The sequence below is a fragment of the Podarcis cretensis genome, assembly GCF_951804945.1.
Source record: "Podarcis cretensis genome assembly, chromosome: 10".
Taxonomy (NCBI): Eukaryota; Metazoa; Chordata; class Lepidosauria; order Squamata; family Lacertidae; genus Podarcis; species Podarcis cretensis.
Window position 1 is genome coordinate 4,484,435 of NC_137179.1, and position 17,836 is coordinate 4,502,270.

The following is a 17,836-nucleotide window of genomic DNA, read 5'->3' on the forward strand; positions in this document are numbered from 1 at the left end:
TGTAGCCATGGACATGCTATGTGACCTGATGGTGAATTTGGGGTGACCCAGTGCAAAAATCCTGAGGATCCATGGTCTTTTACCTCCCCCCTCCCAGGCAGCCTCCTTTATCACATCCCTTATCTCCCTCCCAATCACTTGCCGATCAGCTGCTTCCTTTCAACACCCCCTTCCCTCTTGTTTGCCTTAGCATCTTTTTCTTAGCTGGGGCAGTTTTTTGCTCCTCCTTTTCTTCTAATTTCTCTCTTCATTGCTTTAGTCTTCCTGTTTCCCCCCCTTTGCAAGTTTGCTGTCTTTACCTCCCCCCTCCCAGGCAGCCTCCTTTATCTCTAGAGTCCCTTATCTCTCTCCTGATCAGCAAACGATCAGCGGCTTTGTTTCAACACCCCCTTCCCTCTTTCTAAAAAAAGAAGAAGCATGATCTGCTTTTCTCCCCTGGGCAATTTGGCTCCAGGGACCACACATTTGCTCCATAAGACGCACAGACATTTCCCCTTACTTTTTAGGGGGGGGGTGCGTCTTATGGAGCGAAAAATACGGTATGTGCTGCTTAAAGAAGCACTTCCTTTTATGTGCCCTGAATCTGTTCCTTCCTGCCCCGCCCTTTTTGTTCCCCAAATCTATCAGAAGCCCTCCAGGACTCCTCTTGGGGGGGGATACCCACTCCCTCCTGCGGGGGGCACCAGGCTGGGCAAGAGTGGGCAGGCCTGTACCTGGAGGCTGGTGACCGTCAAGCGGTGTGCGTCGTCCGAGAGCGAGGCCACGGGAACCACGAAGGGGCTGTCGGGGATGTGCTCGTCGTTGAATTTGATGGACACCTCGTAGTCACCTGACGGAGAGAAGAGGGGTTAAGACCGGAGGTGGAGGAATTCCCCTTTGCAGCGTTCGGGTTTTTTTTATCGTTTCGGGAAAGGCGAGTAAATGGGGGACATTTTCCTTCATTAAACTTACGTAGCGCTTGGCTGCAAGAGAAAAAAACCCCAATTTGTTTGCAAATGGAACAGAACAGCAGAATTGTTGGTCGAAAGGACAGCTTAATAAAACGTTTGAAAGATGAAACTAGCAATATGCTAAAACCAGAGGTACAGAAACATTCTGCGTGGGCTTGCCTAAGCAAGAATGTTTTCTGTGGGTGCTGAAAAGAGCACCTGCCTTAAGTCAATAGGCAGGGAGTTCCAAAGGACCACACAAAGGATAGAAGTTTACAGAATCACGCAGGACGTGGAGAGACGCAAGTTCCCCTCCCTTTCTCATCTAGAACCCGTGGGCATCCAAGCCACCTTGTGGGTTCTGTGAAAGGAAAGGGGGCACAGAATCCTTTGGAAGAAATAAAACTATGCTGGGGCTTTGGTGTCTGTTTGTGGGCCTCCCAGACCAGAGGCATCAACCAGCAGCGTGATTTGTGGCAGCGAAAAAGCCCCTGCCCAAAACACCCTACCTGGTTCCTGGACGATGTAGGAAACTCCGCAAGAGCCGTCTTTGCGGTCCTCAAAGGCAATCTCTGCCTTGCTGGGACCTTCCACGGCAATGGAGAGACCCCCGGCCCCTGCCTCCCGCGTCCAGATGCTGAACTCAGCTGGGGAGAAAAAGAGGAGGGAGCTTTCAGGCCACCTGTCAGGGATGTTTCCGTTGGGATTCCTGAATTCCAGCGGGTTGGACTGGATGACCACTAGGAGCCCCTCCCAAATCTTCAATTCTATCATTCTTCTGCTGCAATTCCTATTTTTCCCACCCTCCCACCCTATAAGGTTTTCCTTCCTTGACCTTGCTATGGACCTTGGTTGGTCGCCATTGAGGGGCCTGGTAGGAATTTTTCCACGTGGCAAATTGGCACCAGCCACTTGGTTTTCGCCTACCTCGTAGCAAATCGTCACAACTTTCTTGGTATTGGCGGGTAGGCATTGGTATTGTTTTGTAGATGGAAGAGGGGAGGAAGCGCCATCCCCTGCCCCACATATTGAAGGGTAGTCCGGTAAAGGATTCCGGGGGGCGTGGCCCTGTCCGAAGCCTATGGAGGTGAGGGCCTAAGGCATGCCCCCTAGCGGTGACCCCGGGGCAGTTCCTAGTTGATGTGCATCAGCAGGACTCCCCCTACTGGTGGTTAACCCTTCCCGGACTTCAAGCGGATGGGCTGAAGTCGGATATACAGTGGTGCCCCGCAAGACGAATGCCTCGCAAGACGAAAAACCCGCTAGACGAAAGGGTTTTCCGTTTTGGAGGTGCTTCGCAAAACGAATTTCCTATGGGCTTGCTTCGCAAGACGAAAATGTCTTGCGAGTTTTTCCGACTTTTTTTTCCTCCACCCCCCCCTTTTTCTAAGCCGCTAAGCCGCTTATCTGCTTATCCGCTAATCCGCTAAGCCGCTAATAGCGCTAATCCGCTAAGCCATCAATGGGCTTGCTTCGCAAGACGAAAAAACCGCTAGACGAAGAGAATCGCGGAATGGATTCTTTTCGTCTTGCGAGGCACCACTGTAGTTGATTAGGACCAATGCAAAGCCAATACCTCTCATCACCTGTAACCGATGAAGTCGTGGCCTAATTTAGCCCATTAACCTTAATAATTATGTCATGTGTCTTTATTTCCAGTGGGGGGGGGGCTTGCCACGCAACTATGGCCGATGGCTGATGCAAATAAAGATTCATTCATTGAGGCTGTCATGTGCTTACCTGGGACTCCGGCCACACCTCTCTCCAGCCCGGTGCCTCCCGCTCGCACCTTGTGGGAACCTCCTTCCCCCAGAGGCCCCACGGTGAACTGGAAGGGGCTCCCCGGGACGTGCTGCCCTCGGTACTTGACGTTGACGGTGTGGGGGCCCATCTCCTGCGGCACGAAGCGCACCGAGTAGGCGCTGTCGTCCCCCTCGATGATCTCCGCCTCCGCCATCTTCCCCGACGGGCTGGTCACCTGAGCAGTCATGGCCTGCAAGCCCGCCTCACCTGGACCGCGAGGAGGAAGACAGGGGGAGAGTCCGTCGGAAGGCCGCCAGCCAATCGAGAGCCTGCAAAAAGGCCCGGCCAATCCCGAGCAGCCTCACGCGCATGCAGCCTCACCAATCAGAGCAGCCCGGGGCTCCTGTTTCCGATTGCTCATAACAGAACGAACGTGTTTCTAGACCTCGTGACTGCAGTTTGGAGATGCAATAGGGAAAATGCTTCCTTAAAACAGGTGTCCAGTACTGGCATAATTTTGGGGGGAAGTACTAAAGGTAAAGGTACCCCTGACCATTAGGTCCAGTTGTGGCCAACTCTGGGGTTGTGGCGCTCATCTCGCTTTATTGGCTGAGGGAGCCGGCGTACAGCTTCCGGGTCATGTGGCCAGCATGACTAAGCCGCTTCTGGCGAACCAGAAACGGAAACGCCATTCACCTTCCCGCCAGAGCATGTCTTAAAGGTAAAGGGACCCCTGACCATTAGGCCCAGTCATGACCGACTCTGGAGTTGGGGCGCTCATCTCGCTTTATCGGCCGAGGGAGCCAGCGTCCAGCTTCCAGGTCATGTGGCCAGCATGACTAAGCCGCTTCTGGCGAACCAGAGCAGCGCACGGAAATGGCGTTTACCTTCCCACCGGAGCGGTACCTATTTATCTACTTGCACTGGTGTGCTTTCGAACTGCTAGGTTGGCAGGAGCAGGGACCGAGCAACAGGAGCTCACCCTGTCACAGGGATTCGAACCGCCGACCTTCTGATCAGCAAGTCCTAGGCTCTGTGGTTTAACCCACAGTGCCACCCGCGTCCCTAGGGGAAGTATTAGGGTATGTAAATATCATGGTGGGGAAAGCACTAATAATTTCAGAAGATAACATCCTCTTAGTTATATACCGAATATATGGGGCCTGGCAATTGGTCAACGTAAATGCATTTTCTGTGTCCTCACATCTGCAAAAAGCCTGATACTGAAACACTGGAAGGATAAATATGGTTTCCCTTCAATAAATTGACAAATGACATAACAACTCTGGCAACCCATCAGTGGTTCACTTTCAGGTGAAGACTATGCATGGACCAATTTAATATTTAGAATGTTTTTTTCAAAACCATAGTGACACATGGATTAACACATCCTTGAGGGAAACAATTAAGTTTATCCACCTAAACAATAAGTTTATCCATCTAAAAGGCTAAAGTTTCGTAGCCTTATATGGCTGTTTTGTTATTGCTGTTTTCCTTTGCTTTAAAAAATGTTTTTTTATGTATTCCCTTCCTCCTTTTTTCTTTTCTTTCTTTTCCTTTCTGATTTAATGTAAAGGTAAAGGGACCCCTGACCATTAGGTCCAGCCGTGGCAGACTCTGGGGTTGCGGCGCTCATCTCACTTTACTGGCCGAAGGAGCCGGCGTACAGCTTCCGGGTCATGTGGCCAGCAGGACTAAGCCGCTTCTGGCGAACCAGAGCAGCACACGGAAACACCGTTTACCTTCCCGCCGGAGTGGTACCTATTTATCTGCTTGCATTTTGACATGCTTTTGAACGGCTAGGTTGGCAGGAGCAGGGGACCGAGCAACGGGAGCTCACCCCGTCGCAGGGATTCGAACCGGCAACCTTCTGATCAGCAAGTCCTAGGCTCTGTGGTTTAACCCACAGCGCCACCCGTGTCCTTTGTTTCTGATTTACTTTGCTATGATAATCTCAATAAAATAATCAATATGGAGGGGATGATTGCAGTTTGGAAATGAATACGCTGCATCCACTGAAAGCTTTAAAATTAGAGGAGCCTCGGCATATTCTGGTCCTGGGTGCCCCTTCCCTTGACCCCTTGTGCGAATATTCAGAGTCATGCAAGAGACCAGGTGTTGGAGCTGGGACAAAACACGCAAATATAATGTGACCATGCATGAACGAGCTTAATGCAGTTCTAAACTCCGTTTGGAGCACTGAATTGACACAGGCACAAACACAAGGAGAAGATATTAAGAGCTTCAGAGCAGTGAATAGCAAATAAGCAAAATTCTCGTGCAACGTTAAGAAAGGGCTGCCTCTCCAAACCCCCAAGGCGTAGACGCTTGGTTGAAATCCTCAGTTTTGCCTTCATGGCATAGGAGCCAACTCCTAGGGGCCAAGTCCTTTTACCCCACGGGCACAGGAGGACAGCTCCTCAAAAATTATTGAAAAGCATTAAAAAATACTCAATTTCAGAAGCCTGCCCCCCGTAATGTCCACTTTTGGGGGGCATTCTTACCCATGATCTCCCCCAAAGCTGAACAACTTTCTGGACCCCCCCCCTAACAAAAACTCTGGCTACGCCCATGCTTTGCCCCCCCCATAAAATATCTAATGGAGCCCCCCCCCCAAAAAAGTTGATGGGCATTGCCATTCAAATGGTGCTTGTGACTGAGAGGGAGAAAAAAAACCCAATTTAAAATACAAAAAAAGAGAGGGAGAAAAAAAACCAATTTAAAATACAAAAAAGAGAGGGAGAAAAAAAACCAATTTAAAATACAGTGGTTCATTGGGTTAAGTACTTAATTCGTTCCGGAGGTCCGTTCTTAACCTGAAACTGTTCTTAACCTGAAGCACCACTTTAGCTAATGGGGCCTCCAGCTGCTGCCGTACTGCCAGAGCACGATTTCTGTTCTTATCCTGAAGCAAAGTTCTTAACCCGAGGTACTATTTCTGGGTTAGCCGAGTCTGTAACCTGAAGCGTATGTAACCCGAGGTACCACTGTACAAGTTAAAATGCAATTTAAAATGCAGCCTCATTTTAAAATAGCCGATAAATCAAGACCCTAAGGGGAGGGAAACATAAGGGTCAGACTGAGTCCAAACCAAAGGCCAGGCGGAACAGCTCTGTCTTGCAGGCCCTGCGGAAAGATGTCAAGTCCCGCAGGGCCCTAGTCTCTTGGGACAGAGTGTTCCACTAAGTTGGGGCCAGTACTGAAAAGGCCCTGGCCCTAGTTGAGACCAATCTAACTTCCTTGAGGCTCGGGACCTCCACAAAGTGTTAAGGTCCTCCGCGGGGCATACCAGGAGAGGCGGTCCCATAGGAGAACCATGCATAGCCCCCACTTGAGCTCCTCCGTCCAAAAAGTGGGGTGCACATGCAATTAAGTGTAGAGCGAACCTCCTAAACGTCTGCCCGCTCGCTGGCGCACCTCTGCCCGACTCCGTGCAAAACCCCCCCCACACACACACACACAGGCGCACACGAGAGGCCCATGCAACCCCACAACACGGCACACTGCGCCCACGCACCCTCCTGGGTCGTCCGGGCGATGCTCCCGAAAGAGCCGAGGCTCTCGCGCCCCAGGAAGTCTCCGAAGACGTTGTGGAAGGGGTCCCCGCCCACTTGGGTGGACTCCTCCACCCGCACCTCTCGCTTGGTCTCGCCGCCCCGGGTCTTGCTGATCTCCGTCCGCTCGGTGCGCGTGTAAGTGTGGCTGCTGCGCGTGAAGGTGCGCGTCAGCCGCTCCTGGGCTGAGACCATCTGGAACCAGTTCCCTGCGCGGGAGGCGGCGGCGGAGGAAGGAGAAGCGGGGGCAAGACAGAGGGGAGACAGGAGGGTTAGAAAGAGGGTCCCGCGAAGAAATTTTAAAGATTATCTAGCTAAATATTGTAATATAAGAGAATTAGAAAGTACTTAGAAGTATCAAACAGGTCTGGGGTTAGAATAAGAATGTTGCACAGTCATATGGATTTAAGCCAATAAGAAAAGAGATGGGAGATAGTAAACTGAAGGTGTTAATTTTATTAGGAAGATGATTTTGGAGAACTTGGTGTCACAATGAAATTCAGTCAGGGCGGGATTTGAGGAAGTCAGACAACAATGAAAGTTAATTTGGATTTTAGAAGTAAAAAGTGTTTTTATTTTTCTTTCAGTATCGTAATGTTTCGCTTTGTGTCTTTTATTTGTTATATTTTTGTTATAAATGTGGAAAATCGATTTTAAAAATTGATAAAAAAAGAAAGGGGGTCCTTGCACCATAGCTGTCAACGTTTCCCTTTTTTAAAGGGAAATTCCCTTATTCCGAATAGGATTCCTCGCAAGAAAAGGGAAAAGTTGACAGCCATGCCTTGCGCCAGGAATGTGGGATGTGATCCACGAGAGGCAGTCAAGTTCAACATTCCTTGAAATGCTAGAGAAGACATGCGAGGGAATTTTTGGTCCAGCCAGTCGAAACTTCCTGTTCCTCCTGGCTGGAGAATCCTTCCTTTTGCATGTGACAGAAGGCGGGCGTGACCTCACCTGTCCAGGTAAGAAAAGGACGAGTCACGCAGCACACACCTCTCTCTTTTTTGCTTCCTTCTTTGTTTGACTAGCTTTTAGCTAGGACTGCAGAAGCGCTGGGATTATTCCCCCATATGGGGTAGATCCACATGTACATATTTGTAACTACGTCTGCCTTCAGGGATCCAACTGTGAACTGATGTGAGTAAACTTCTTTTATCATCTTTGAATAATATTGTGGCGTCTTTATTCTATTAAGAGGGATTAAAGGGAACTTACCAGTAATATACAATTCAATACTGAATTTTATAATAGTGAGAGGCTCACACGAGCCTGCAACCAGCTATCTGCTGTGCATGTAAAAAGGGGGATGTATCTCTGCCACATAAAGAAACTTGCTAGCACAAGTTAGGAAGGATATGAATAAACAATATATCCTCTCCTGCCTCCCTGAACATTCCCACAAGAAGAAGCCCCCTCTGCCTCTAACTGCGAAAGCCTTTGCACATTGGTTCTAAAAAGGCAAGTGGCTAGTCCTCATCGCCACAGGTGCTGCTACTGACTTAGGTCTGGGCGGGTTTTTTTCTGTCACCAGGGGCTAAGCCAGTGGTGTCCAAACTTTTTTCAAAGAGGGCCGGATTTGATGAAGTGAAGGGCCGTGAGGGCCAACCAACTAAAGTTGCTAACCTTTTTTAGGATTGACGTTGTTGAGCTTTTGTTAGGATTGAAGTTGTTGAGGTTTTTTTAGGATTTACCCCAGGAAATAAACTGCACAGGGACTAGATTAAGCTGACTGGTGGGCCAGATTAGGCCCCCAAAACAGACTTTGGGCATTCCTGGGCTAAGCAAATGCAAGTTTTTGAAAAGGCAAGTGAGGCAGTGAATCGTTTCTGACTCCAACAAGTCCCCCTCTCGCTCTCCCTGCCTCTTGGAAAACCCCAGGAACTCAGATCTATCCTGCAGCGATAGCAATACTTAGAATGTAAGACGGAGAACCAAGGGTGGATTAGATGGCTCTGGGTGCCCCATGGCAGGAACAGGCGACCCGCCTGCCAAAACCAGAACACAAAGCCACAAAGCCATCCAAGTTGGCGGTCACTGGCAGGTTAACTATGCATAGTTGTTGCTTTTCCGTAAATTGATTTATTTGGGTTTTTCAAATTAACATTTCACAATAACGTATCAACATACAATATCGAAACAAGGTTCCACAGAATCTCCAGGACTTCCCTCATCCCCTTGGTGGGTCCTATTGCTAGTCCTTTCCTCCTGCATCTTTTATAATAACCCAAATCTTTTGCATCTCCTTTGTGTCCCAAAATCCACCATTCAACTACAAGTGATATTCCGACCACACTAAAGACTTTAGCTGTCTACAGTGGTTTTTAAGATAAGATTATAAATTCCCCCAAATTCCTTATTAACATTTTGGTCTCCCCGGTTTCTGATTCTTCTGGTCTTTTTTGCCATTTCGGCAAAATGCCGAAACTACGCATAGTTTTAACTAGGGTTACAAAAGAGGGAGAAAAGGGTTTTCTTCTGGACTATGCAGAATTAGATAAATTAAAGGAAGGATTCAAAACCTACAGGATCAGAGATTCTTAGAAGACTGGAGCAAATATATGAACTATTTGAAAAGTAATTGTGATGAACAGATTACGCTAGCAGGACTGCAAGAAGTTTCGTAAAGTGGATTATTTGAAATATTGCAAGAAAGACTGTGATGAGAATTATTAGTTAAGGATAATTAAATGTAATAGGGAATTAAGAAATGTAGAATAAGTGATAATGAACGGAAAATCATCAGAGGTGTTGACGGAAGTCAAAAATATTATGTAAGATGTGAAGATATGTGGTATGATTGTTGGAACTGATATGCTAAAAAATTACCGTATTTTTTGCTCTATAAGTTGCACCAGACTATGACACACCTAGTTTTTGGAGAAGGAAAACAAGAAAAAAAATATTCTGAATCTCAGAAGCCAGAACAACAAGAGGGATCGCTGTGCAATGAAAGCAGCAATCCCTCTTGCTGTTCTGGCTTCTGGGATAGCTGCGCAGCCTGCATTCGCTCCATAAGACGCACACACATTTCCCCTTAAGAAGAAGAAGAAGAGTTTGGATTTGATATCCTGTTTCATCACTACCTTAAGAAGTCTGAAAGCAGCTAACATTCTCCTTTCCCTTCCTCCCCCACAACAAAGGTGAATGGGGTGAGTGGGGCTGAGAGACTTCAAAGAAGTGTGACTGGCCCAAGGTCACCCAGCAGCTGCATGTGGAGGTGCGGAGATGCGAACTCGGTTCCCCAGATTACGAGACTACCGCTCTTAACCACTACACCACACCTTACTTTTTAGGAGGGGAAAAGTGAGTCTTATAGAGCAAAAAATACAGTAATAAAAATGTAAAAAGAAAAGAAAAGAAAAGGGTTTTCTTCTTCAAAATTCTGGGATCCCAGATTTGTGCAACAGGTGTTGTTTCAGCTTGTCTGGACCACACCACAGAGAAGAAAGGAGGAAGGGGGTGGGACGGGGGTGGAAACAAAATCCCCTGGTAATAAAAATCCTCCACAGCCCATTCAGGTCCTGGGCCCTCGACTGTCCCCTACTCCCCGCTCTCCAAGATGTGCCCCCTTACCTGGGATTTTGAGGTTCAGGTCGCACGTGCTGCCGATTGTGGCGATGGATGGCGCCTGGCGCCGGCGGGTGATGCTCTCCTTCATGCGCCCCTCGCCCGACATCTTCACAGTGAAGGGGCTTCCTGGAAAGGCAGCAATGCCACATAGCTGTTACCCTGAGATCCCAAGCTATGCCCAAAAGGCGGCTGGGTGAGGCCAGAGACTCCATCAGGCAAGGCCTCCTTCCACCTGCCTTGCCCCACCCTCTAGTCTCTGCTTCTCATTGTGTACAGTGGTGCCTCGCAAGACGAAATTAATCCGTTCTGCGATTCTCTTCGTCTAGCGGTTTTTTCGTCTTGCGAAGCAAGCCCACTGACAGCTTAGCGGATTAGCGCTATTAGCGGCTTAGCAGCTTTTAGTGGCTTTTAGCGGCTTATCAGCTTAGCGGATAAGGAAAAGGGGAAAAAAAGTTGGAAAAACTCGCAAGACGTTTTCGTCTTGCGAAGCAAGCCCATAGGGAAATTCGTTTTGCAAAGCACCTCCAAAACGGAAAACCCCTTTGTCTAGCGGGTTTTCCGTCTTGCAAGGCATTCGTCTTGCGGGGCACCACCGTATTGTATTATTTTATATACTGTGGCTTGCCGTTGTTACAATAATAATAATAATTTATTATTTATACCCCGCCCATCTGGCTGGGTTTCCCCAGCCACTCTGGGCGGCTTCCAACATAACACTAAAATACAATAACCTATTAAACATTAAAAGCTTCCCTAAACAGGGCTGCCTTCAGATGTCTTCTGAATGTCAGGTAGTTGTTTATCTCTTTGACATCCGATGGGAGGGTGTTGCACAGGGCAGGAATTTGCCTAACCCTCTTTCCAAGTGACCCGCAGCCGCCTCCCCTCCATTACGAGAGAGTGGGTCTGGGGTCATGTTTTGCAAGTGTCGATGGTGGGGCGGAGAAGCAGAGAAGGCTGGGAAGCTGAGGACTAGAACCTTGAGGTCCGCAACACACAGAGGAGACGCTGTCGGCCGAAGGAGAGGCACTGACCTGGTACGTGCTTATCGGCAAACTTGATGTTGATGATGTAGTTCCCGGGCTCCGTGGGGCAATAGGTGACTTTGCAGGTGCCATCCTCCATGTCCTCGCAGTTGATGTCCACTTTGCTGGGGCCCTCGATGGACAGGCCGAGGCCGCCATAACCTGGAGGGGAAGGAGGCAGACAGCGTCAGGCCCGTCTCTTTCGCTCTGGGAGAGCCGAATCATTTAAACCAGTGTTTCTCAACCTGTGGCTCCCCAGATGTTGGACTACAACTCCCACCATGCCTAGCCAGCATGACCAGTGGTCGGGGATGGTGGGAGTTGTAGTCCAAAAACATCTGGGGACCCACAGGTTGAGAACTGCTGGTTTAAACTATGGGAATGTTCAGGGAGGCAGGAGAGGATATATTGTTTATTAATATCCTTCCTAACTTGCGCTAGCAAGTTTCTTTATGTAGCAGAGTTACATTCCCCTTTTAAAAGCACAGCGGCTAATTGGTTGCAGGCTTGTTTAAGTCTCTCAATATAAGGTTCCTGGTAAGTTCCCTTACATCCCTCATAAAAGAATAAACACGCCCCAAATGGAAACCAGAGTCGGAGGTCATACATTTTCTATTACTGGGGAATGATCAGGAGCTCACCAAGTTAGTGGCTAAATATCTCTATTTGGGTTTTTGTCGTCAAAATACAATGCAGACGTCTGATCTCCCTGGAGACCTAGAGATGTGACGTTAGACTGCTCTTCCTCTGTTCTTTTAGCAAATGTTTTGTGCCACTGGGGAAGTGGTAATTCTGTATTAATTTGTTTTGGATGTTGTAAAAAGGTCAAGGTACCCCTGACCAATAGGTCTAGTCGTGGCCGACTCTGGGGTTGTGGCGCTCATCTCGCTTTATTGGCCGAGGGAGCCGGCGTACAGCTTCCGGGTCATGTGGCCAGCATGACTAAGCCGCGTCTGGCGAACCAGAGCAGCGCACGGAAACGCCGTTTACCTTCCTGCCACAGCGGTACCTATTTATCTCCTTGCACTTTGACGTGCTTTCGAACTGCTAGGTTGGCAGGAGCAGGGACCGAGCAACGGGAGCTCACCCCGTCGTGGGGATTCGAACCACCGACCTTCTGATCGGCAAGTCCTAGGCTCTGTGGTTTAACCCACAGCGCCACCCGCATCCCTTTTGGATGCTGTATGTGATGCCAATAAAGGTTTTACGAAATACAGAAAAGCTAAAACCGTGTGTGATCGAGTCGAGATTCTGGGAGCTAGATGACTTTTGGAGTTCCTTCCAAGTCTACGTTGCCACAATTCCTATCCCAAGACAAACAGGCGCATCTCCATGCCCCCTTCTCCCCTCACCTGCGGTGCGTGTGTCCACGATGAATTCGGACACCTCGAATGTGCGCCCTTCCACCAGCCCCTTTCCCGAAACTTTAACCTTGCTGGCGTCTCCGATTTCTGACTGCCCCACCATGATCTTGAAGGGGCTGTTAGTGACGTGTTTGCCACTCTTCTTCACACTGACCACGTGCTCCCCGACCTCCTTGGGGGTGAAGGAGATGCCTGGGGGGGGGGGAGAGAGGGAAGAGTCAGTGCCATAGCTTACAGATTTGAAAATAAGGGACTTACAGATTTGAAAATAAGGGACCAGCAGTCTCAAAAATAAGGGATCAGCAGCCAAAATATGTAGGAGTGCAAATATCCAGAGATGTAGTGATCAGGTGGGATTGCTATGAGGAATTATAGCAAGTATAGACTAAGCCACCTGTGTCAGCAATGAAAGTATTGCATTGACTGGGTTTAAACTATTTTGATATGATTCTTGATCAATCTACACCCCTGCATCTCTGGCCCTTTTGACCCTACTGCCCATTTCTCTCTCCTCACGTCACGTACACAGCGTACGCAGCAGTTGCTTTGCCAGGCAGGCATCCCTGGCCATAAAGATAGTGGGCAGCTCCTTTGAAGTAGTTTCTTATATATTAATCTTAGGATGTTAATCTTAGGGCCAGGAAACAGGTTTCACATTAAGGTGATAATGGTCACTGTCCTCCTGGCCACCCTTCTTATCATGTGTACTGATTGTTTATGACCTCCGGGCAGTGGCGTAGCGTGGGGGGTGCAGGGGGGGCCGGCCGCACCGGGCGCAACATCTGGGGGGGGCGCTCACCGCCTCCGGAGTCGCCGAAGAGCCTCGGGCGCAGGCTGTAGCAGAGCCCCATGTCTCGCGGAACCGACGAGCTGTGCGCGCGTCCGGGCTGAAGGCGTCTGGCAGGCAGCGGCTCTCAGCGCTCGCCGCGGTCCCCGCACGTCAGGGCCGCGGAGGGCACGCCAGGCAGCCCCTCCTCACAGCCCCGCCGCCGCTGCTGCTGCTGCAGCTGCTGGGCCATGTTGCATTTTCCTCGCCTCTCTGCCCTCCTCCTCCTCCGGGCAAACGGCGTCGTTTGGGCGGCAGCGCCAGTGGCAACTCGCCGCAGATCACCTGACACGGACCCGCCGCCGCCGCCGTGGCTACCTTACCGTAAATACCCCAGCCCAGGCAGCAGCAAGAAGAAGCTGGCAGCGGCGGCAGGTTAGGGGTTAGGGGCTCAAATTACTTGCCTTGCCCTGGGTTAGGGGGCGCAAATTACTTGCCTTGCCCCGGGTGCTGACAACCCATGCTATGCCGCTGCCTCCGGGGTTGCTGTATTCGCTCCTTTGTAGTATTCATTCATTTACCCCAAAAGTATGCATGGATAACTAGTGTTTATAGTTTAACTTTGTCCCCACTTGAGGTTTGTTTGAATGCTCAGAAGAAATCTGATTGGTTCTTACGAACACTCTGTAAAAAGGTTTTTTGTGAATAAAACTACCTGGGCTGGGGGCTGCGGGAGATCTGACTCGGACAAGCACAGAGAGACACAATTATGCGCACCCTTCCCAGAGTCTTGCTGGTTCAAGCCTCTGTGTGTACTCTTATTAATCAGAGTTCAATCTTTCCTTTACTTTGCAAACACAACAAAAATAAGGGATTTTCCCAGCACAGGTATGTTCAGCTTCTGAGCCCCTCCGAGCCAAAAGCAGAAAGCTCACCCAGCAGCCAAACGAAGCCTCAAGCGGTGGTTCCCACAGCTCAGCAACCCAGCAAAGGGGATGCAGCAAGGAAAACCACCGTCGCCTCTCCGCTGGGAAGCGCTGAGCAAAGGCGAGTCCCCAGGCAACGCGGCTGATTTGATCAGCACAAGGCATGCAAGCTCCACCCCCCAGTCGTTCTTAGACTCCTTATTGGGTGAGCAACGCAGCCAAGCAACACAATTGGAGCCTCCTTCCTCCCTGGCCGGCAGGAAGGGAGGGAGAGGAGCTGCTTCCTTTGAAACCCGGGAAATTTAAGGGACATCATCAATAAGGGACCAATAAGGGACAGCCCTGCTTAGGGAAGCTTTTAATGTTTGATGTATTACGGTATTTTAATATGTCTTTGGAAGCCGCCCAGAGTGGCTGGGGAAGCCCAGCCAGATGGGCGGGGTATAAATAAATTATAATTGTTGTTGTTGTTGTTGTTGTTGTTGTTAAAGTAAGTGTGATTTAGAAAAAATGGTTAGAAATTATGATATATGTAAACTTCTAAAGATGAAGTAAAATGAAAATCAGATAGGTGGGACTTGGGGAACCCCCCTAACAATGTTTAGAAAAATAAGGATAAGATAAGAATTTGTCTGTGTTGTTTGTTTTTTTGTTTGTGTTCTTTATTTGTGTTATAAAATGAATTTAAAAAATTGGGGGGGGGGGATGAAGTTCACTGGGCTAGTCTCTCCATCTCCCTCAGCCTGACCTACCTCATAGGGTTGTCGTCATGGGGGTAAAATGGAGGAGCAGCAGAACTGTGCAAACCCCCCCCCCTCGAGAAAGGTGGGCTTGAAATGTAAGGGGTCAAGAGAGCACACCTTTGCGAGTTTTCATAGGTCTCCTCTGTCTGTCGGTGAGCAAAATTTGCAACAAAAAATGGAAAAAACTCTCAGCAAACTCACCAATGTGCCGGTTCGGCAGGCGCTTGAGCAAGCAGGGTTCTTCGTTGCCGGACGGCGCACGGATGCTGGCCGTGAGCAGGCTCAGGTCACTCTCGGTGATCTTCAGAGAGACGTCGGTGGAGGTTCCCACATTCAGTTGAGAGGTGCGCATGGAATCGTCGCCTGGGAAGGAGAAGTCCGTGAGCGAGACCGAGCGCAACGCGGGGATGCCAGAAGAAATACAGCGGTACCTCCGGTCGCGCACAGGATCCGTTCCAGAGCTCCGGTCAGATCCCGAGGAATTCGCAACCGGAGGTGCCCGTTCTGCGCATGTGTGCAGCGCATAGAGCGCTTCTGTGCATGAATGCGCGACGAAACCCAAAAAATGTGCCGTGTGTATAACCTGAAGGATACGCAACCAGAGATGTGTGTATCCAGATGTACCACTGTATTCTGATTCTTCTCCCTTGGTAGAACAGGGCCCTCATTTCCTAACCTTGCATCGCCCAACCATCACATTTACATCATAATATATCTGAGCCCCAGAGTACCCCTTTCCCCGCCTGCAGTTGCCAGCTGCTTGGATTCAGGAGACTGTCTGCCTCTGGCTCTCATTCGCTGCAACGGGCGGGTTCGAGAAGTCTTTGGGGAGGGGCGGGAGCGAGAGGGTGGGATTTTGAGAAACAGTTGGTAGGTTGGGACAGAGGTTGGGAGACAGGGAGTGAGAGGAGAAGGAGTTGGTTCTGGGTAGAAACATCCACTCTGAGGAATATGTCACAAGCTAGAGAAACAAGTCTCTGAGCTTAGGGTGAAGGACAATGTGTGGTTATCTGCAAACTAAGGCCTGGGGGCCAGGTCCGGCCCAATCACCTTCTAAATCCGGCCCCCAGATGGTCCCAGAATGAGGGTGTTTTTACATGAGTAGAATGTGTCCTTTTATTTAAAATGCATCTCTGGGTTATTTGTGGGGCATAGGAATTCATTCATTCCCCCCCCCCAAAAAAAAGCAATATAGTTCGGGCCCCCACAAGGTCTGAGATTCAGTGGACCGGCCCCCTGCTGAAAATGTTTGCTGATCCCTGTGTAAGAGTAATTAGGTCAGGAATTAACTGGGAGACTAAGGCTGAGCCAGGAGAAGTAGAAGCTGTAAGGATACAGCCTATTTGGGACTTATTCCAGTCAAGAGGGGAGAGATTCTTCTACAAAAAGATAATAATAATAATAATAATAATAATAATAATAATAATAATAATAATTATTTATTATTTGTACCCCGCCCATCTGGCTGGGTTTCCCCAGCCACTCTGGGCGGCTTCCATAGAAACCAAAAATACACTAAAATATCACACATTAAAAACTGGGGAGAAGACTCCCCAAACCAGTTAAGAGGGGTGTGGAGATCCCTTGGGTCTGTTACCTGGAGTAGCTCAGGATTGTCTAAGGGGTGTGTAACCGACGGGAAGTACCATCTTGTTTAAGAACCAAAGTATTAAGCGGCTGTGCAACAACTGAAGTGAAATGACATTTATAAGTAACCTGTTTTACCCACTTTGTGTCATAAACTTCCTTTGTTTAATAAAACCATTCTTGTTTCTTTGATCAAATCATGCCAGAGACTCCAAATTACCTCATACCTCATGTTACATCCGCTTAAGCTTATGTTTTTTTCAGGTTACGTCCCGCGGCGACCCGGAAGTACCAGAAAGGGTTACTTCCGGGTTTCGCCGTTCGCGCATGCACATGTGCAGAAGCGCAAAATGACGTCACGCACATGCACAGAAGCGGCGAATCGCAACCCACGCAGACGCGCCGCTGTGGGTTGCGTTCTTTCCATGTCGCGAACAGGCCTCCGGAACGGATCCCGTTCGCAACCAGAGCTACTGCTGTATTAAGTTTCCCCTCACGCAAGTCCCCCCACAAGATAATCCAGGGTAGTCTGTAGGAATTCGGGTCACTGGTGTTCTGAGCGGTGGGTGCAAAATGAGAGCGGGCCCAACGGCGAAAGGGGAAGAAGTGCCGTCGCGCCGTCCCACATTAGCTGGAGAGCAAGGCTCACCGGTGATCTTGGCGGTGAAGGGGCTGCCGGGGATGTGCTTGTCGTCGAAGCGCACGATGATGTTGTAATCCCCGGGGGCCGTCGGCAAGTAGGAGACAGTGCAGGTGCCATCTTTGTTGTCCTTGCAGGTGATTTCGGCCTTGGAGGGACCCTCCACAGCAAGCGACAGGCCTCCTGGTGTGAGGAGAAAGCAGCCGGGTCACAGGACTGGCACTGGCTGGTCCTCCCTTCCACCCAGAAACCACAGAAATGCTCCATTTTCCCCTCTCTTCCCTTTCAGCTTCTGCACTGCTGTCAGTCGGCTGCGCGCATGCAAGGTCCCCTGGAATGGACGCTGCCCTGCCTGACATCCCTCTCGCCTCCACACCTGTCCTCGGGTACCAGCCGGTCCACCTTCCCTCCTCCATCACCTGGGAGATCTTGGGGCAACTTTGCCCTGGCTATGGACACCAGAGAGCGGTCTGTGTGTGTGGTTTGGGAGCTGCACGGTCAGGGAAACAACAATGCTGTCCAGGGTTGTGAAGACTGCGGAGAGAATAACTGGGTGCCCTCTTCCCACCTTGGATCAAATCTACGCTTCCAGGTGCCATAAGAAAGCTGCAGAGATAGTGCAGGACAGTGCGCACCCCGGAAATGATCTCTTTCAGCTTCTGCCTTCTGGAAGAAGGTCCAGGGTTATAAAGACTAGGACTAGCCGCTGGAGAAAAATGGAGTATCAGAGTTTTGGGGGGCTAACCAGGTTGGGATAGCTGGGATAGCAGGCTTGTTGTTTTTTGAATGTAGATTCGAACCGCCGGCCTTCTGATCGGCAAGCCCTAGGCTCTGTGTTTTAACCCACAGCGCCACCCGCGTCCCTATATCATCTGCTTAAAAACCTCCAAATGAAGGAAAGTGCAGCGCTTTCTTAGTTGGAAGGGACCCCAGGGGTCATCTAGTCCAGCCCCTACGATGCAGGAGTCACGGCTACAGAATCCCCGACA

At 49.7% G+C, this 17,836-nt stretch overlaps 1 protein-coding gene across 7 annotated transcripts in view; it reads right to left on the reverse strand.

The window, feature by feature from the left end:
* The window catches only part of FLNC (filamin C), a 131,148-nt gene that overhangs the window by 12,678 nt on the left and 100,634 nt on the right, over positions 1 to 17,836 (reverse strand). For 5 of the 7 annotated variants that reach the window (XM_079992082.1, XM_079992085.1, XM_079992084.1 and 2 more), the window contains 9 exons: positions 16,857 to 17,030; positions 14,822 to 14,983; positions 12,174 to 12,377; positions 10,831 to 10,983; positions 9,800 to 9,922; positions 6,190 to 6,435; positions 2,670 to 2,939; positions 1,439 to 1,576; positions 714 to 829 (listed from right to left, as the gene is read on the reverse strand). In XM_079992082.1, the coding sequence (XP_079848208.1) occupies positions 714 to 829; positions 1,439 to 1,576; positions 2,670 to 2,939; positions 6,190 to 6,435; positions 9,800 to 9,922; positions 10,831 to 10,983; positions 12,174 to 12,377; positions 14,822 to 14,983; positions 16,857 to 17,030 (1,586 nt within the window). The remainder of the gene's footprint in view (positions 1 to 713; positions 830 to 1,438; positions 1,577 to 2,669; positions 2,940 to 6,189; positions 6,436 to 9,799; positions 9,923 to 10,830; positions 10,984 to 12,173; positions 12,378 to 14,821; positions 14,984 to 16,856; positions 17,031 to 17,836) is intronic. The other 2 variants (XM_079992087.1, XM_079992086.1) reach the window with 1 other exon arrangement.